This window comes from Macrobrachium nipponense, chromosome 47 (assembly GCF_015104395.2).
Source record: "Macrobrachium nipponense isolate FS-2020 chromosome 47, ASM1510439v2, whole genome shotgun sequence".
Taxonomy (NCBI): domain Eukaryota; kingdom Metazoa; phylum Arthropoda; class Malacostraca; order Decapoda; family Palaemonidae; genus Macrobrachium; species Macrobrachium nipponense.
This window is the reverse complement of record NC_087222.1, coordinates 36,231,173-36,252,597: the sequence shown is the minus strand read 5'-3', so window position 1 is coordinate 36,252,597 and position 21,425 is coordinate 36,231,173. Positions and strand designations below refer to the sequence as shown.

The window sequence follows — 21,425 nt, the reverse complement described above, 5'->3', positions numbered from 1 at the left end:
TTTTTAATTTGGTGAGGGGAAAGCAGGGATCCCTCTTTCCGAAACCCATTTGGAATAATTTGTTTGAGGGAGGAAGGATCTCTTTTCCAGAAACCTTTTTGAATTAATTGTGAGGAGGAAAAAAGGCAATCTTCCTTCCCGAAAACCTTTTGAATTTAAATTGTTGGAGGGGAGGAAGGATTCCTCTTCCGAAACCTTCCTTTAAAATTTGGTGAGGGAGGAAGGAATCCTTACTTCCACAACCTTCCTTTAAATTTTGTGGAAAGGGAGGAAAGGAATTCCTCTTACCAGGGGGGGGGGGAACCGTTTTTCTTTTAAAATTTGTGAGCGAGGAAGGATCTCCTTCCAAACCTTCGTTAAGTGTGCAGGAAGTGAAGGATCTCTTCCGAAACCTTCCTTTAATTGTGAGGGAGGAGGATCTCTTCCAAACCTTCTTTTAAGTTGTGAGGAAGGAAGGCTCTCTTCCGAAACCTCTTAATTGTGAGGGCAGGGAAGGCTCTCTTCAAAACCTTCTGTACTGGTGAGGAAGGAAGATCTCTTCCGAACCTTCTTTAATTGTTGAGGGAGGGAAGGATCCTCTATACGAACCTTCCTTTAAATGTTCGCAGGAGAAGGATCTCTTCCGAACCTTCTATAATGTTAGAGGGAGGAAGAAATCTCTTCCGAACCTTCTTTAATTTGTGAGAGGAATGATCTCTTTTTTCCCCGAACCTTTGGGATATTTGTTGAGGGAGGAAAGGGATCTCTTTTCAACAAACCTTTTCTTTTATTGGTGAGTAAAGGAAAGGGATCTTCTTCCGAAACCTTTCCCTTTAATTGTGAGGAAGGAGGAATTTCCTCTTCCGAAACCTTTATTTCTATAATTTTTGGGTAAGGGGGAAGAAAAAATCTCTTCCCACAACCCCTTTCCTTTTAATTTGTGATGAAGGGAGGATCTCTTCCGAACTTCCCTTTTAATTGGTGAGGGGGAGGAAGGATTCTCTTCCAACCATTTTCCCCTTTTAAAATTGTTTGAGGAAGGAAGGGATCTCCTTTCCCAAACCCTTCTAAATAATTTTTTGTGGAGGGAGGAAGAAATCTCTTTCCCGAAAACCTTGTTCCTTTTAAATTTTGTTGGGGGAGGGAAGGAAAGGAATCTCCTTTCCGAACCCTTCCCTTTTTTAATTTTGGTGAGGTGGGAGGAAAGGATCCTCTTTTTTCCAACCTTTTTTCTATACTTGTGAGGAAAAGGAAGGGAATCTTCTTCCGAAACCTTCTCAAATTAATTTGTGAAATGAAGGAAAAGGGGCAACTTCTTTCCCCAAACCTTCCCCCCTTTTAATTTGTTGGGGAGGAAACGGAATTCTCTTCCCAACCCTCTATAATTGTTGGAGGGAGAAGGAAAATTCCCTACCCAGTTCCCGAACCCTCTAATATTGGTGAGGAAAAAAGGGAGGATCCTCTTTTCCCGAAACCTTTTCCCCCCCCCCTTTTAAATTGTGAAGGCGGAAGGTCCTCTTCCCCAAAAACCCTTCCTATAATTTTTTGTGAATGGAAGGAAGGAAATCCTTTTTCCGAACCTTTCCTAATAGATTTGGTTGAGGAAAGGGAAGGGATCTTCTTTCCCCAAACCTTTTTCTTATAATTTTGTGAAGGAACAGGAAGAAAATCTCTTTCCGAAACCCCTTTTCTTTTTAATTGGTTTGAGGGAAGGAGGAAAAAATTTCTTCCCTTTTTCCGAAACCCCCTCCTTATAATTTTTGTGGAGGGAAAGGAAGAATCCCTCCTTTCCGAAACCTTCTTTTAATTTTTTGTGGGGAAGGAAAGGGAAGGATCCCTTCTTTCCAAAACCTTTCTTTATTGTGAGAGGAAGGATCCCCCCTCTTCCCAAACCCTTTTCCCTTTTAATTTTTTGTGAGGAAGGAAGGAATCTCTTTCCGAAAACTTCCCCCCTTTTTTAACATTGTTTGGGGTGAAAGAAGGGAATTTCCTAGTTTCCAAACCTTCCCCCTTTAATTGGGTTGGGGAGGGAAAGGAAGGATCCTCCTTTCCCGAAACCCTTTTCCTTTTTAATTTGGGGAGGGAGAATTATTGCTCACCCCCGCCTTTCCAAAACCCTTTCTTTTAATTTGTAGAAAAGGAAGGCAATTCCGCTTTTTTCCCGAACCCCGTTCTTTTTAAAATTGTTGAAAGGGAAGGAAGGGAATCTCTTCCGAACCTTTTTTCCTTTTTTAATTTTGTGAGGGAAACGGGGAAAAGGATCTCCTTCCCCGAACCTTCCCCTTATAATTTGTGAAGGGAAAGGAAAGAAATCTTCCCTTCCGACCTTTTCTTTATTTGGGTTGGAAAGGAAGGAAGGATCCTTCTTTCCCCAAAACCTTTTTCTTTTTTTTTAATTGGGTGAGGGAAGGAAAAAGGATCCTTTCTTTCCAAAACCTTACCTCTAAAAATTGTGGAGGGAAAGGAAAAAGGAAATCTCCTTTCCGAAACCTTCCTTTTAAATTTGTTTGGAGGGAGCAGGATCTCCTTTCCAACCTTTCTAATACAATGTTGAAGGGAAAAGGAAGGAATCCTCACTTCCCGAAACCATTTCCCCCTTTAATTGGGGGGTTGAGGGAAGGAAGGATCTCTGCCGAACCTATCTTTAATGTGTGAGGAAGGAAGGATCTCTTCGAAAACCTTCCTTAATTGTGAGGGAGGAAGGAATCCTTCTTCCGAACTTCCATAATTGTGAGGGAGGGGGAAAAGGCAATCTCTTCCGAACCTTCTTAATTGTTTTGAGGGAGAAGGAACTCTTCCGAAACCTTTGTAATTGTTGGGAGGAAGGATCTCTTCCAAACCTTTCTTTAATTGGTTGAGGAAAGGAAGGATCTCTTCCAAAAACCTTTTTCCTTTAATTGTGAGGGAAGGAAGGAAATCTTTCCAAACCTTCTTTAATTGTGAGGAAGGAAGGATCTCATTCCAACCCTTCCTTTAATGTGAGGAAGGAAAATGGAAAATCTCCTTCCCAAACCTTCTTTAAATGTGGAGGATAAGGAAGGATCTTTCAAACTTCTTTATTGTTCGAGGGAGGAAGGAATCCTTCTTCCAAACCTTCTTTAATTGTGCAGGGGGGAAGGAAGGATCTCTTCCAAACCTTCCTTAATTGTGAGGAAAGGAAGATCTTCTTCCAAACCTTCTGTTTAATTAGTTGAGGAAGGAAGGATCTCTTCCAAAACTTCTTTAATTGTGAGGAAGGAAGGATAAACCTCTTCCAAAAACTTCTTTAATTGTGAGGGAGGAGGATCTCTTCCTGGGAACCTTCTTTTAATTGTGAGGAAGGAAGGATCTCTTCAAAACCTTCTAATTGTTGAGGAAGGGAACGGAATCTCTTCTCCAAAATTCTTTAATTGTGGGATGGGAGGAAGGAAATCTTCCAAACCTTCTATAATTGTGAGGGAGGAAAATCTCTTCCAAACCTCTCCTAATTGTGAGGGGAGGAAGGATTCTTTTCCGAACCTTTGATAATTGGGAGGGAGGAAGGATCTCTCCTGAAAACCTTTCCTTTAATTGTGAGGAGGGAAGGAAATCTCTTCCGAACCATCTTTTAAATTGTGAGGGAGGGAAGGGATCTCTTCCGAACCTTCTTCTAATTGGAGGGAGAAGAATCTCCTTCCGAACCTTCTTTAAATTGTGAGGGCAGGGGAACGGATCTCTTCCGAACTTTGATAATTGGAGGGAGGACGGAATCTCCTTCCGACTTCTTTAATTGAAGTTGTGAGGGAGGTGGAAGGATCTCTTCCGAACCTTCTTAATTGTTGAGGGAGAAGGCCCAAATCTCTTCCTTTTGACCTTCTTATTTAATTGTTGGAGGGAAGGAAGGAATCTCCTTCCCATGAAACCTTCTTTAATTGTGAGGAAGGAAAGGATCCTTCAAACCTCTTTTACTTGTGAGGGAGGAAGGATTCATCTTCCGCCAAACCTTCTATAATTGTGAGGGAGGAAGAATTTAATCTTCGAAACTCTTTAATTGGAAGGGAGGAAGGATCTTCTTCCGGACAAACCTTTGATAATTGTGAGGGCAGGAAGGATCTCGTCCGAACCTTCTTTAATTGGAGGGAAGGAAGGAATTCTCTTCCAAACCTTCTTTAATTTGTGAGGGGAGGGAAGGATCTTTAATCCGGGAACTTCCAAATTAAATTGTGAGGGAGGAAAGAAAATTCTAACTTCCGGACCTTCCTAATTGTGAGGGAGGAAGGATCTTCCTTCCGGGACTTTGAATAAGGTTGAATGGGAGGAAGGAACATCTTTCAAGAACCTTCCTTTCAATTGGTTTGAACGGGAGGAAGAATCTTCTTCCAAACCTCTAATAATTGGTGCGGGGGAAGGATCTTTAAACGGAACATTTGATAATTATTGAGGGAGGAAGGATCTCTTCCAAATCTTCTTTAATTGCGGCTGATGGGGGGGCGTGGGGAAATCTCCAGCTCACGGGAATCCATTATTCACCAAATTAAGAATAAAAACACAAAAAGGACACGTACTTACAGTATTTTCAAACACTAGACAAAGCAAACCAAGTTTGAGACACAAAGCAGAGAGAGAAAGCAAAGTGGATCTTCACCTCCCAGTCGCGACAAGCAGTTAACTACCGAACTCCCTTGTTTGAAGCTTCACAACCGGTTCCAGCTGCCGCAAGTTACATTCCTATTGTAAAGGACCGATGGTTTTGTATTCGTATCGGAACAACTAATGATTGAATGAAATTCTAGCTTCTTCTAGTTCCTTAAAATTATTCTTCTGTTCTTACTTTACGGCTGCTACATGTGGTGTTTTACCATCATGACGCTGAATTCACTGAATGGGTGACAGTCACATCTTGTTAAAAGGCATGGTAGCAAGGATTTAGGGAGCACTTGCTCAGACAGGCACTTCTTCAGGAACATTAGTTGAATTCTGGTCTTCAACTGTGTTGGATTCCAGGAACATCTGTTCTTTTATAATCCCCATCAGTCAATTATATGAGCTTTCTTTTTAAATTTATTTTTATATTTCTACCAGCCTGCTAAGTAAAGGACAGTAAGTCTAAAGGCCTAGAACCACTCCGTTGTTTCACTTTCCTTCATAGCATTTGCTTGCATTAATTTATCAGTTTTATTTGTTTAAAGTTTTTTCAATTTTGTCTTTCTGTAAATATTTCTCATAAATCCCAAGAAGAGAATTAATTTAGCAAGAGTACTGCTTGATGATGTCAGAACCGGTGTAAATCCCATAAGGGTACTCATCGATGACCATCACCGTTGCAACCTATTGAACTTCCTCAACTGAAAATTCAACAGCCATTCCAGCTTGCGTTCATAAGCTAAATCTTTATGTAAAGAACAAAGGTTTGTACCACATTTGTTTAAGAACAAATGGCAATGTGTATCTACATCATAGTAGTGTACTTCCTAATTCCCAGTTTAGACCAGTATATGTATATATATATATATATATATATAATATATAGATATTTATATAATATATATCTATATATATATAATTATATATATATATATATATATTATATATATATAATATATACACACACAATATATTAAAACTTACGGTTTCTTTGAATAAAATACCTTGAGCCAGTGAGTTTTTATTAAAAAAATATAAAACATTTTTTTCGTCATCTGCATCATACTTATATGAAATATTTTTCAATTCCATAAAGATACATAATCTTAAAAAAAATTATGATTTCCTAAACATGATTTTACTTCAGATCTATGTATAAATAATACTTGAATATACATAAATAATAATGCATATAACACTCTTTTTAGCCTTTTACTTTATCTGCAGTTCCACTTCATTTCTCCTATGATGTGACGTATAAACGGTAAAAAGTGAAAGCAGCTGACAGCGCAGGACAGCTACAACCAGATGGTATCCACCCCAGCTTGTTTCACTCATTCCCAGACATTCCTCTTCATAGCCGAGTGTCTGCAGTCCACAGAAGCACACTAATACGATATCACTCAATGCTAGATTCCACTATACCATTAATGCACATCAGAAGATATACACTTAAGAAAGCCAATGAAAGTAATAATTATATATTATCTGATCAAGTGTTCACGTAAAGTAACCACATCATGCGTATACTGTACTTTCCAGTAACAGTCACAAATGCAAAACTCTGAAAATGAATAGGGTACAAGCGTTCAAAAAAATACTCTTTGCCTTTTGTTGAAACTTCGACAATAGAGGTTGTATTTTGCTGCAAGTTGTCGTTTATTGTTGCCTATTTTCCTCATTTATGTAAAGTGGAAATGTGTACGGGAAGTCCCCAGTTATCGACGGCCTCGGTTAATGGCGATCAAATTTTATGGCACTTGTCTAGCATAAATGATAACTAAATTTACGATGCCAATATGCACCAAAACCCACTTATCAGCGCCGATAACCAGGGATCAGCACTAATATCAGTGATATTTAGTTATCAGATATTTTCAGTTATCATCATACCGTCAGGAACGGAACCCCTGTACAAGACGTTGTCCTGTGATCTCTGATACTATTCCTATCTAAATTTTCTAAATTCCTTTAGAAGATGAGCACACCTGATAATAAGGATAATTTTCTTGTGGTGTTCTTTGGATGAGGATTGGGAAGAGGAGACTGTGCTAAAGCCAATCTCACTGAATTCAGGCTAGGGATAACAAGTCTGCCATATGAATTCACAGTAAGTTAACCCTTAACGCCAAAGGGAAAGGTATATAAAAAATCGTCTTCCGTGTGGGCGGGGGGTCTTGGAGTGAGCGCGGAAGCGGAAAAAATATTTTTTAAAAAACTCACAGCGCGCTTAGTTTTCAAGATTAAGAGTTCATTTTTGGCTCCTTTTTTTGTCATTGCCTGAAGTTTAGTATGCAACCATCAGAAATGAAAAAAATTATCATTATCATATATAAATAATGCGATATATGATAGCGTGAAAACAAAATTTCATATATAATTGTATTCAAATTGCGCTATGTGCAAAACGGTTAAAGGTAACAAGTTAATTTTTTATTTGTTGTAATGTACACTAAATTGCGATCATTTTGGTATATAAACACCATTGTGAAAACAATAAAAGCAAAACACAGAGAAAAAAATTATCACAAAATGATGTTGTAATTTCGTAACGCGCTGATGTAAATAAATATTTTTTTTCAAAAATTCCCCATAAATCTAAATATTGTCCTAGAGACTTCCAATGTGTTTCAAAATGAAGAAAAATTATTGAATATTACTATACTGGTAAGAGTATTAGCTTACAATTGCAGTTTTCAACCATATCTGACGAGTTGTTAAGGTGACGAATGTCGAATTTTTTTTGGATATATTTTTTTATATGCAATTATTTCAAAAATTAGAAAAGCTACAATTCAAATATTTTTTCGTTTTTTTTTAAAAATTCTACATAAAATTGCGCACATTTTCATATCTAAAACTCTATGAAATGCCTAATATGAAATGGAGCAAATATTCCGAGAATGCAACGTACGCATTTCGGAGATTTGCGGGGGAGAATCTGCGCGCGGAGGGAAGGAAAGTTTTTTTTTAAATTCACCATAATTCTAAATATTGTGCTAGAGACATCGAATTTGTTTCAAGATGAAGATAAATGACTGAATATTACTAGACTGTAAGAGTTTTAGCTTACAATTGCGTTTTTCGACCATTTCAGTAGAGTCAAAGTTGACTGAATGTGGTTTTTTTTTTTTCTATTTATCGTGATTTATATGCAAATATTTCGAATATGAGAAAAGCTACAACCTTCAATTATTTTTGGTTGTATTCTACATGAAAATTGCACACATTTTCATATGTAAAACTTTAAAATGTAACGGCTAATTTAAAATGGTGCAAACATTACCACAATCACATGTATGATTTTTTTCGGAAGAGTTACCCTGCGGAAGTAAGGAAAATTTTTTTTTTTTTTGATTTTTTTTTTTTCATAAATTCACCATAAATCGAAATATTGTGCTAGAGACTTTCCAATTTGTTGCAAAAATGAAGGTAAATGTATTGAATAGTTACTAGAATATAAGAATTTTTTAGCTTACAATTGCGTTTTTTTTTTTTTTTAATTTTTTTTACCATTTCGGTAGTCAAAGTTGACAAAAGTTGAAAATGTGTCACTTATCATTTTTTATATGAAAATATTGCAAAAATTATAAAAGCTACAACCATGGGTTGTTTTTAGTTGTATTGTGCATGAAATTGTGCACATTTCCATATATAAAACTTTATGTAACGGCTAATTGAAAATGGTGCAAACATTACCTCAATCGCCACGTATGATTTTTTTCGGAAGAGTTACCGCGCAGACGTAAGGAAAACATTTTTTCACAAATTCACCATAAATCGAAATATTGTGGTAGAGACTTCAAATTTGTTGCAAAATGAGGGTAAATGATTGAATATTACTAAAATATAAGAGTTTTAGCTTACAATTGCGTTTTCGACCATTTCGGGTTAGAGTCAAAGTTGACCGAAGGTTTGGTTGCAAATTTTGGCACTTGGTGTTTATATGAAAATATCTCAAAACTGATAAAAGCTACAATCATGAGTATTTTTTGGTTGTATTCTACACAAAAATGCGCACATTTTCATATATAATACTACTCCATGTAATGGCTAATTTAAAATGGTATAAAATTATGTCAAAGTGGACGAAATAATTTCCGAGATGTGTCACCGATACTTTTAGTGGGGCAAGAAAGAAATTCGCGCTTGCGCGCCTGCGTAACGATTGTAAACAAAACAACACCTTGATCCGTGAACTCCCAGCATCCCCCAAGGCGCGTGATTCAAAAGTTTTCGGGTGGTAAGCCTATACGTATTTTTCCGCTAATTTTAAAAAAAACTTTTGTATGTCGACGTAAAATACGTCCAGTCGGCGTTTAAGGGTTAATATCATTTATATTACTCATTAATGTACACAACGCAATGTAACGTCTTAAATGTCATTCTGAATGAGTGAAATGACCTGGGTGTCACAGTATAGAACTTAAGCTATGATTAGGTTAATACATTTCAATTAACTTTAGGCTATGTGATCCCTTGTCATTTGAAATGCTCTACTTATTTCAAAGTAAGTTAGAATATCTTTCATGATTTATTATGGCCTTTAATATTCTTCAAAAAGACTTTCTGATGTATCACCCCAAAAACAGTCTATTGAATTAAGGGTTCTTAATCTTTGAATAGAAAATAACAAAGCTGTAAATTCAAAGAAAAGTGAAAATACACTGAACAACAAATTTGCTCATAACTTCATTAAGAATTATGCATATACAAAATACCTAAAAATTATTTATGGTTAAAAAATTAGTATAGAAAACATAGCATAGAAATTTACAAGTTTTAAATAATCACTGGATTCAACCATTTACTTCAGTATAACATCTTTACCATAAATAAACAAAGTGCACATTAAATAAATCTTGACATGGATATGTACATATGCAGAAGATGAATGATAATGAGTTATGTGACATTTTCAGCTTACACTAAAACTTTATGATTATTAAAACTGCTGTTGCCACGTAATGTTGTCTGAGAAGACATCTGTTGAGATGGGGGGGGGGGCGGGGGGGTCATCACCCTCGTCCAAGGTGATGAGGAGCACCTTCTTGCCTGCATCTGAAGAATCACAGCTGTCTGATGAATGTGGGGCATCAGGATGGTTCTGAAAAGGAGTCAATTACAGTAAGTCATTGCCATAATATGTAGTGTCTTTTTCACAGGACTTCATTTACAGTAAACAAGGACTGTTTAAAACCTATCCCTTACAAATGGGAAAACCTGTTAAGAACTTAACACAAGGAACCAAACAGGGAAGGGTGCGATGAAATACGGAAATGTTTTCTAATGCAATTTTCCAAAGTTCCAAAAATTTTTCTATAATTCAAATTCAAAAGTTAAAAAAAACTCAAATGAAAAGATGCAATCTTGCAAATATTAGGAATTTCTTCTGCGCTGCTGGAAACCTGTTATGAAAAAAATTGGTGGGACCAAGAGTGGAAGGGGCTTCCTCACTTCGCCCCATCTCATCTCTTGACGTCCCAGTGATCTTGCAGCCCAAGAAAAACTGAATGAGGGGTGGGTGAAGTGGGCTGTTAATGTAAAGGCCTCAGGTTTGTATGTTAGAAAAATAAAAGTTGATTAAAAAACAGGTTTTGACATAGAAAAAACCTATTTTTGGTAGTCACTGTTGAGTCCTCAAGGAGTTACCTTCCATGGTGTGCCAGCACTTTCCATGGTGACTAGACTAATATCAAAGAAGTATCTTTTAGCCTGGTCTCGTAGCCAGGTATTGTGTCACAATGATAAACACTATGACACATGATAGAGTATAATAGACTCAAAGACAAGAGGGCATGTTCTCTCATCTCCAATGACGCTGAGCGCAGTTTTTCCCACGTCAAAATCTGGAAGAAGTGACTGGTGCTCATGAGAGTTACCCATCTTGTTTACAACCCGGCAGGTTAAAAGACAATGAACCATTACTCTGTTGGTGAAAGAAGGATGATAACTTGCCCAAATCCATTTTCGTCAGGGAAGTGGGAGGATTTTGAGGACTCAACAACAACTACCAAAAACAGGTTTTTCCTAGCATAGTCGCTTGTTTTCATCCTCAAGGAGACTTCTAAAGAAATTGACAGGTGACAAAAGGCTTAAGTTCTCAAAATTTTAATCTCACCAACCCAGAGAAAAACAAACATTTCTGTTCCGAGATCAAGCCAAAAGGTTTGGTAACAAGAAACTAAAGAAGAACTTATGTTTTTAGGGTGAAGTTCTGTAATGACTTCCCTAAGCATATTGGGTATGGTTGCAGTCTTCTCGCACCTTCCCCAGTGATAGTCAGCATACCCACCCATTACAAAGACCCCTGGTTTATGGCTGCAGTACCTATGGGGTCAGGACTAACAATACCACCTAATGATACACAGTGAAGTCAAAATTTGTTTGAGCTCGTGACTTTAATTCTTTAAGAATGCAGGCAGTCCCCAGTTATGGGTGGCGGGGGGGAGTTTCCATTCTGACAGCTTGTTGTTAAGCGAAAATTGCCAATAACCAAAAAATGACAAAATTTCTAAGACAATCTGTATTTTTCATAGCTAAAAACCTGAGGTCTTATCAATAGGATCATTTCTAGCGACTAGCTGGATCTGGTTAAAAAGCAGATGAAAGCAAGGAATCTTGCGATATCTGGCAACTCATGCATAGATCGGGTGAAGAGTGGTCAAAGATCATGCACCTACACCAACGCATCAGTCTTTCCAAACTCAGGATGTCTTAACAAACAGAGGGGCAGCTAGAGGCAGGCAGTAGTTAAGACCTCAGGTTTGTAGCTATGAAAAATACAAAATGTCTTAAAAAATTTGTCATTTGTTCATACGCGAACAAACCTTCGGTCCTAACAATAGGATGGACTCATACTTGGAGGGAGGTACAAGACATCCTAAACTGGATGGGGGCATACCCACCAGTCCAGCTTCCAGAAGAAATGAGTTCTGGAGAGGGACTGAAGCCCATTGAAAAGCTAGATAAATTGATATCCAACCACTCAGACCCTGGGTGATGTACAATGAAATATGGGAGAACCATTGTATAGGGAACCAAAGACAAACTTTGACTGTCCAATAGCAAACCAACACACCAGGGTTTGTACTATGCTCAACTCTTCCTTGCCAAGGAGTGGAACATATGCTACCGAATAGAGGGTTTGATATTTGTATATTAAGCGACCATACTATCAGTATGACTACCTTACTCACCTGTATCAGAGCAGTCCAGCGAATGACGTGTCTATTCCTTAACCCACCCAAAAGGAAGAAGGAAAGGTACAAGAGAAAGGAGACCAGCCAACTCACTCATTTTCTCATCCACACAAATCATCTTAGGTAAGATACAAAGGTGCCCTGTTAAGGGCAACTATGAGTTACACAACCTGTTGGGCAGCCACCACAGGACCCAGGGAAAACGTGTTGGCAGATCTGTGGGCAACATCCTAAAGATAGAAAGAGGTGAACATGGGTAACCAAAAGTACCAGCGCTCAGCACTCTATGTACAGCCAAGTTCTTTTTGAAAGCCAGAGAACAACCAATACCCCTATGTCATGCGCTCTAGCCTGCACAGACGTGGTGGTGGAATCATCAAGAGCGAAGTATGCCTGTCTGATGGCTTCCCGTATCCAAAAAGAGATAGTATTCTTAGACACCTCTTTCTTCATACAGCCTGTGCTAACAAAAAGTCTGCGGCAGCCTGGTCTAAGGTGCCGAGTCCTTTTAAGATAGCAACACAGGGCCTGGACAGGGCACAACAAAAGCTCTTGAGCATCATCACCCACAAAGTCATTCAGTAATGGAATGGAAAACGAAGTGAACATGTCATAGTGCACAGAGGGATTTTGGATCTTGGCCACGAATTCCGGGACAAATTCGAAGGACACCAACCCCCAACCTCTGGTGTGCTTCACATCATAGCTCAGACTGTGGAGCTCTCCTACCCTCTTGCAAGATGCCAAGGCCAGAAGGAAAACTGTCTTGAGCGTCAAGGTCCAGAAGGAAAACTGTCAGACGAGCGACGCAAGGGCTTATATGGACTCTTAGTGAAGCTCTTGAGAACCAAGGAAACATCCCACGTCAGAGGCTTGAGCTCCCTAGGACAACTCGGCAGCTCAAACCCCTTAACTAGCAAAGTTAAGTTCCCAGGAAGAGATGTGATACCTCTAAGGCGTAACACCAAACTCAGGGCTGCCCTGTAGCCTCTAATAGCAGAAACGGACAAACATTTCTCGTCTCTGAGGAAGGTTAAAAAGTCTGCTATTCGCGGAATAGAGGTTGTGAGTGGAGAAAAACCCCATTTATGGCACCAATCACAGTAGATCGCCCATTTGCCTAGGTAAACCGCGGAGGTTGACTTTCTGAGACTGCTGGAAATATGTCCTGCTGTTCTCTGAGAAAAGCCTCTCACTCGGAGGAGATACTTAATAGCATCCAACCGTGAAGAGACAGGGATTCTACTGACTGGTGGAACCTTTTCGCAAGCGGCTGACACTGGAGATGCCGCCAAGGGAGAATTTCCCTTGGAACTTCCGACAACAACGACAACAGATCTGGGAACCATTCCACTTGAGGCCACAGAGGGGCTACCAAAGTCATCCTGAGACCCTGTAAACTTATTAGCCTGTTCAGAACTTGAAGGATCAAACAAAATGGAAGGAAAGCATTCACCTCCAGGTTGTCCCAGGGAAGTTGGAATGCATCCTCTGCTAACGCTAAAGGATCTGGGACCACTGAACAGAATATCTCCAGCTTCCTGTTGATCCGAGTCGCAAAAAGGTCCAGCATTGGCCTCCCCCAAACCTGGAAGTTTGTCTGCTACCACTTGATGAAGGGACCACTCTGTGCCTAGGATCTGATCCCGAAGACTGAGTTTGTCTGCGACCACATTCCGTTTGCCTCGGATATACCTGGCTGAGAGCTCTACCGAATTGCTGACTGCCCACTGGTGAACCTCGACGGTCAAGGTATGAAGTTGACGAAAAACCAGGCCTCCCTGCTTGTTCACATAGGCTACCAACATGGTGTTGTCCAACATGAGAACAACAGCATGACCTACCTTCTCCCGAAACTCCTTCAGACCCAGGAAAGCCGCCTTCAACTCCATGACGTTGATATGTTGCTTTTTGTCCTCCAAACTCCAAATGCCTGAAGCAATTAGGCTGCCTAAATGAGCCCCCGAACCTGCGAGGGAGGTGTATGAGAACAGAAGGAAGTCCGGTGGAAGAAAACGCAGAGGGACACCCTTCGAAAGATTCCGGTCGTCCAACCACCTATGAAGGTCTTCTCTCAGTTCCAGAGACAGAGGAACCTTTAACAGGGGTGAGTCCCCCGCTGGAGACCAGAATTCTCCATCTCCATTGCAGAGACCGAAGATGAAAACGCCCATGAGGGACCAGCTTCCCCAGGGAGGACAACACTCCCAGAAGAACCTGCCACTGATAAGCTGACTGATGTGTTCCGACAGGAAGTCGTGCGCCACCACTCGCAACTTCTCCAATCTCTGATCCGACGGAAAAACTTTTGCAACTGTCGTATTGACCATGCCCAGGTAGAGAATCCTTTGACTGGGTACGAGGTTCAACTTTTCCTGGTTGACTACGATGCCCAGTTCAAGACAGAATTGAAGTAGATGATCCTTGTCCTGCTGCAGCTTTTCCCTGGAAACTGCCAAGACCAACCAATCGTCTAGGTACCTCAGCAAACAGATCTCCTGAGCATGGGCCCAACTTGACAAGAGAGAGAAGATCCTTGTGAACACTTAAGGGGCTGTTGTCATCCCGAAGCATAGGACTTTGAACTCTAAGACTTTGTCCCCAAGAGAGAAACGAAGGAACTTCCTGGACGTCGGATGAATAGGGATTTGGAAGTATGCGTCCCTTAAGTCTATCGACAGCATGAAGTCGCCTTCCCTCACATCTGCCAACACTGAACGCAGGGTCTCCATCTTGAACCACGTCTTCCTGATGAAGTGACTCAAGGTGGATAAGTCAATCACAGGTCTCCATCCTCCCGACGCCTTGGGCACCAAGAAGATGTGACTGGGTAAAAAGCCCCGGAGATGGACGCACCAACTCCTCTATCGCATCCTTGTCTAGCATCTTCTGCACTTCTTCCCGAAGAGCCAAGGAACTTCAGAGAATCTGGAAGGATACGCCTTCCTGAGCTTTGTTGCTTGTCCGACAGAGGAGGAGAGAAGTCAAATGGCAGTAGGTACCCCACCCGAAGGACATCTACCACCCACCTCTCTGCCCCATAACTCTGCCACTTGGCCCAATGGCCCGCCAGGCAACCTCCCACCTGTGGCGCAGGAGAGGGAGAGCCACCTAACCTACCGATGGCCCCCTTTACCTCTGCCCCTTGGGCCCCTTCTTGGCTCAAAGGAACGAGAGCGAAAGGGACGTTGGTCCTCTGACCTAGGCTGAGTCGAACAGGAAGGCCCTGCCAAAATCAAATTCCTCGAAGGCCTACCAGGCGATGATCTTCTTGACTACTGCTGGACAGGGGGAGGAGGAGGAGCTGGACATCTCCGAGGATGAGACTCCAACTTAGACACGACCTGGTGAACTATTGTCTTTGGTGTCAGCCCGGCGCCGGTCTTTCGCATTTTCGAGCTCGGTCCGAAGAAACAAAAATTGGGACTCCAACAGATCTCCATTTCTCAATGCCAGCAGGACTCCCTGTCAAACGATCTCTTTTAAATCAAAAGAAGGTTAGCCCATAAATTAACACTGAGGTGAGCCATATATGAAAAAGCCTTACCTTCGGACTGCAACAGACTGGCAAGCGAGGATCCACTCGCCAACCACTCTGGGACCTGTCAGAAGCTATCTTGCAATGACCATAGACCAGAAGTCCAGCCAAGAAACCGTCTGCAACATGGAGGCTGCAGTAGATTCCAATGCCGAGGCATCTTGCGGAGACAAGGACGGAGCCACCGACCTCACCTGCTCTAAAGTCAATCCCGGCTTCAGGCGAATGACATCTGGTTAAGATGGCACAACATAAAAAATGCAGAGTTCATAACATAGTACTTCCTATGTCTCATGAGAGGCGGGGGTAGTAGTTTGGTAGAGGCCCTAGAGCAAAGCGAACCGTCCCGGTCCGAAACAGAGGTGTTAACCTTCTGCAAGACCGATTGGACGTGCCCCAACAAGGGAAGCTGAAAAGATGATTTGGGGTCCTGCGTAGCTCCCAGCAAGGCTTCCAAGCAAGAAGGAGTGTAAGATGACCGAGCCTGAGTCCTACTTTCTAAATTGTTGAACCCACGAATGAGATTGACAACTTCCGAAAAGGAAGACAAAAACTCTTGAGTGTCTCCCTCCTCCTGCTCCGGCAACGAGACTGATGACGAGAAGAATGTGTAGGCTTCTCTAAGGCACCTTCCTCATTACAATTAACGGAAGGATCAGCAGCCAAACAGCCCAAAAAAACCAACTAACCTGTCTGGGCTGGGTCGACGCGCCGGCTCCGGCGACGAACCCACTACAACACTAGGAACATCACTACGCACTCCTCCAACAGATGACTCTTCAACATGTCCGTGAATGGTCACGGGCGTGGCCGATGTATGAACGTGTGTTGGAGAGGAATCCCAAACACTCAAGATCAAAGAAGAATCCCCCAGAGTCGAACTCTTGGAAGCACCAGGGAGAGGGGCAGGCAAACACTCCTGTTGTACCAACTCCGTACTCACCACCTTCAACCTCTTAACAGGCGCCTTGAGATCCTTACAGCGACGAATAGGCCCTGGAGAAGTAGGAGCACTTGCATCATGTGCACGGACAGGGGAGGCTGCAAGACGCTCGCGATGTGCTGCAAGACGCTTGTGATCCGATTGAGAGGATGAAGCAGCCACTGCAGATTGCACACGGGAAGATACACTAACACTATCCAAAACACCAACACTCTTGAGAACACATCCGCATTGTTCCTCCCTCGTAGGTGAAGAAAGAGCAAGTCCTTAGCCTTCCAACGCTTGATATGCCGACATGGCGTAGAGGGGGAAGAAGGAGAGGAAGCCAGCACTGGTTTCTTACGCGATCTTTTCACGGGAGGCGGGGACGATGCAACACATTTCCTTCCAGTCCTCCCAGCCGACAAGGCAGCCAACTTATCATCCAAAACAGAGTCCAATCTCTTAAGCACCGCCGGGCATATAGCCTCAGACTAATCTGCAAGAGAAGGCTCCGATGATATGGAAGGGAGGTGTAGCGAACTGGGCAGGAGAGATGACATCACGGCTGCGAGAGGAAGTGCAGAAGAGATGATTGTTAGTGATGTCATTGATGGAAGTGATGTCACAAGTGGTGATGACATCATGGCTTCCCCTCGGTCCGAAGGGGAAGCAGACACCACTGGCGAAGGAATACTAAACAACTGATCCCATGACATCATTAACGGGCTGACGCTATGGCTTCCCTCCAACTCGAAGAAGCGGCAACAGTCACTGGTGGAGCAATACCAGACTGGATGATACCTTGGCTACCCATACGGGGAAGACGAGGCCAGGAGGAGGGGGGAGGTCCTGGCCTAGCCTGAGGATGAGGCGGGGGTAGCGAGCTCCTCCATAAACGTGCGCTAGCAACCCCTCCAAGGACGGGGGGAACCCCTACCCCGAGCGTCTTCCGCCAAATCGTTGCCATCTTGGACGCCTCCAACTCCGGTATATATGAAAAAGATGAAAAAGCCTCCCCCTTCCCGGGAATCAACTCCCAAAGAAGAAGGGAAGACATTACAAAAATCAGCCTGAGGGCCTACCGATACTCCCAACAACGAATCGATATCACATGATATCACAATATTCCTTACTTTAATCTGCTTTTTAACCGGATTCAGCTAGAGCTAGGCGCTAGAAATTATCCTATTGTTAAGACCTCAGGTTTGTTTGCGCATGAACAATTGGCGATTATGGCGCTTAAGGAGCTTATAACAGATTATGGTGCTGATAACGGAACTTGGCACATTTCAGTGGTGAAAAAACCCTATACGTATAAGTATATACAATTACATACAGCTTCGGGGCAGTGGATGGGTATTGTAGATATGCAATCTAGATTTGGCACCAAACAGTTTGAACGAATTTTGCGGGAAAAATGTTCCTGGTACCATATATCACTATTGACAACTCTTCAGATCACCCAATAAGAGTGTGAGTGAGCTGAGGAACCCTCAGACTTGCTCGAGGTAGTAAGGGGGGAATGTCGTCACAATTTCCCCTCCAAGGATGCATTGTACATATTTTACAGTAAATATGCTAGGAATTTGTTCCTGGTTTTATTTCTTATATTTTATGATATGGTTTGAGCTGTAATTTGAACTAGACAAAAATAAAAGAAAAAAAAAAATACTAAAGAAAGAACTCTCATAACTTTGTTAAAAATTACCGTATTTTTTACGACTTTCCAACAGGGAAAAAAGAGGCCTGCAAGGGGTGAGAAATATTCACTTACAACTTTCCATGGAAGATACATTTTTTTTTTTTTGCTTATACCATTTGAATATACATAACTTTCTCTTTCCACTGATGAGTTTTTTTAGTTTTTCTTTTAAATTTGGCCATCCTTAAATTTAGCTCAGTACTAACAAAAGGCTTTTGACTTCCAGGTGTAAGGTATCAAATTCTTTTTAGATAGTAGCATAGTGCCCGAGCTAGACATATGAGCACCTAACTTGAATCATCACCTACAAAATCTGCAAGGGACTTGTGGGTTAAAGATCTATCCGAAGAATCCAGCAAGCAAGGCTGCTAAAGACCAGCATCAAATCCCAGTTAGGAGGCTTGAGTTCCCTAGGTGGACAGGATTGTTCAAAGCTTTGTAAGAGCATAGTAATCTGTCACGAGGAATAAAGATCCATTTCTTTCAGATGAAGAACTAGCCCTAAAGCAGTCCTTTGGCCCTTAACCCTTAAACGCCTATCGGACATATAATACGTGACTAAAAAAGTTTTATTAAATATTCACGGAAAAATAGTTATAGCCTACTTTGCGAAAAATTTTAAATCACGCGCCTTGAGGGATGCTGGGAATTCACGGATCAAGCTGTTGTTTTGTTTACAAGCGTTACCCAGGCGCGCATACGCGAATTTCTTTCTTCTCGCACTAAAAAGCATCAGCGACACATCTCAGAAATTCTTTCGCCACTTTGTCGTAATTTTTGCACCATTTTATATTAGCAGTTACATAGAATTTTATATATTAAAATGTGTGCAATTTCATGTAGAATACAACAAAAAACAACTCATGGTTGTAGCTTTTATCAGTTTTGAAATATTTTCATATAAATCACGATAAGTGCCAAAATTTCAACCTTCAGTCAACTTTGACTTGACCGAAATGGTCTCAAAACGCAATTGTAAGCTAAAACCTCTTACATTCAAGTAATATTTAATCATTTGCCTTCATCTTGCAACAAATTGGAAGTCTCTAGCACAATATTTTGATTTATGGTGAATTTTTGAAAAAACTTTTTCCTTACATCCACGCAGTAACTCCGCCGAAAAAATCAGAAATTCTTTCGTCAGTTTCTCATAATGTTTGCACCGTTTTATATTAGCCATTACATAAAGTTTTATATATGAAAATGTGCGAAATTTTATGTAGAATACAACAAAAAACAACCCATGGTTGTAACTTTTATCAGTTTCATATAAATAACGATAAGTGCCAAAATTTCAACCTTTGGCAAACTTTGACTCACAGAAATGGTTGAAAAACGCAATTGTAAGCTAAAACTCTTCCATTCTAGTAATATTCAATCATTTACCTTCATTTTGCAACAAATTGGAAGTCTCTAACATAATATTTAGATTTATGGTGAATTTTTGAAAAAACTTTTTCCTTACATCAGCGTGGTAACTCTGCCGAAAAAATCAGAAATTCTTTCGTCAGATTGTCGTAATGTTTGCACAGTTTTATATTAGCCGTTCATAAAGTTTTATATATGAAAAGTACGCAATTTCATGCAGAATATAACAATAAACAACCCATGGTTGTAGCTTTTATCAGTTTTGAAAAATTTTCATATAAATCACTGTAAGTGCCAAAATTTCAACCTTCCGGTCAACTTTGACTGGACCGAAATGGTCGAAAAACGCTATTGTAAGCCAAAACTCTTACATTTTAGTAATATTCAATCATTTTGCAACAAATTGGAAGTCTCTAGCATAATATTTTGATTTATGGTGAATTTTTGAAAAAAAAACTTTTTCCTTACGGCTGCATGGTAACTGCTGAAAAAATCAGAAATTCATTCGTCCGTTTGTCGTAATGTTTGCACCTTTTTATATTAGCCGTTACATAAAGTTTTATTTTATATGAAAAATGTGCACAATTTCATGTAGAATACAACAAAAAACCACCTATGTTTGTAGCTTTTATCAGTTTTGAAATATTTTCATATAAATAATGATAAGTGCCAAAATTTCAACCTTCAGTCAACTTTGACTCAACCGAAATGGTCTCAAAACGCAATTGTAAGCTTAAACTTTTACATTCTAGTAATATTTAATCATTTACCTTCATTTTGCAACAAATTGGAAGTCTCTAGCACAATATTTTGATTTATGGTGAATTTTTGAAAAACACCTTTTCCTTACGTCCTCGTGGTAACTGCCGAAAAAATCGGAAATTCTTTTGTCAGTTTGTCGTAATGTTTGCACCGTTTTATATTAGCCGTAACATAAAGTTTTATATATGAAAATGTGCACAATTTAATGTAGAATACAGCAAAAAATATCTCATGGTTGTAGCTTTTATCAGTTTTGAAATATATTTTCATATAAATCACAATAAATAGAAAAAATTCGACCTTCTGTCAACTTTAATTCGACCGAAATGGTTGAAAACTGCAATTGTAAGCTACAATACTTACAGTATAGTAATATTCAATCAACTTACCTTTTCGATATATGGTGAAATTTTTGAAAAACTTTTTTTTTTATGTCCGCGCGTTACGAATTCATCCATCATATTGTGATAATATTTTCTCCGTGTTGCTTTGATCGTTTTACAATTTGTTATATACCAAAATCATTGCAATTTAGTGTACAATACAACGAAAAAAAATGAACTCATTAGCTTTAACCGTTTTGCTCACAGCGCGATTTGTATACAATTATATATGAAATTTTTTTCGCACCGTCATATATTCCAATATTTATATATGATAATGATATTTTTTTCATTTCTGATGGTTGCATACTAAACTTCAGGCAACGACAAAAAAGGAGCCAAAAATGAACTCTTAATCTTGAAAACTAAGCGTGCTGTGATTTTTTGAAAAAAAAAACTTTTTTTCCACTTCAGTGCTCACTCCCGAACACCGCCGGCATACGGGAGACACTTTCGGAAGTACCGGCTCAACGTTTAAGGGTTAATGGCAGAGATAGAAAGCAGCTTTTCCCTACATAGGAAAATAAAGTAAGCTACTTGCCGAATAGAAGTTCCGACCAGAGAGAAACCCTGTTGACGACACCAATCACAGTAGAGTGCCTACTTCCCTTGATGCACAGATATGACAATTTCCTGACACCCAAACATCTCTGATGCTGCCCTATGAGAAATGCCTCTCGCTCGCAAGATACTGGAAGTTTCCAACCACGAAGAGATAAAGGACTTGATGGATTAATGATCACTTTCAATGTGGGGCTGACAAAGACTGTGCCAAGGAGGAATCTCTCTTAAAGCTTCTGTCAGCAGAGCTAGAAGGTTGGGGTATCATTCGGCATGCAGCCACAAAGGAGCCACCAAAGTCACCTGAGGTTCTGGGAGGTCATTACCCTACTGATCACCTGACAAATCAGGCAAAAAGGTGGAAAGGTGTAAACATCAAGGTTGTACCTTGGATGTTGAAGTG

The 21,425-nt window shown here is 40.4% G+C and overlaps 1 protein-coding gene across 1 annotated transcript in view; it reads right to left on the bottom strand.

The window, feature by feature from the left end:
* Positions 1-8,707: 8,707 nt before the first annotated feature.
* LOC135204652 (ABC transporter F family member 4-like) overlaps positions 8,708-21,425 on the bottom strand; it is a 200,573-nt gene continuing 187,855 nt past the window's right edge. The window contains exon 10 of the mRNA XM_064234801.1: positions 8,708-9,688. Coding sequence (XP_064090871.1) covers positions 9,527-9,688 — 162 coding nt within the window. The 3' untranslated portion in view covers positions 8,708-9,526. The remainder of the gene's footprint in view (positions 9,689-21,425) is intronic.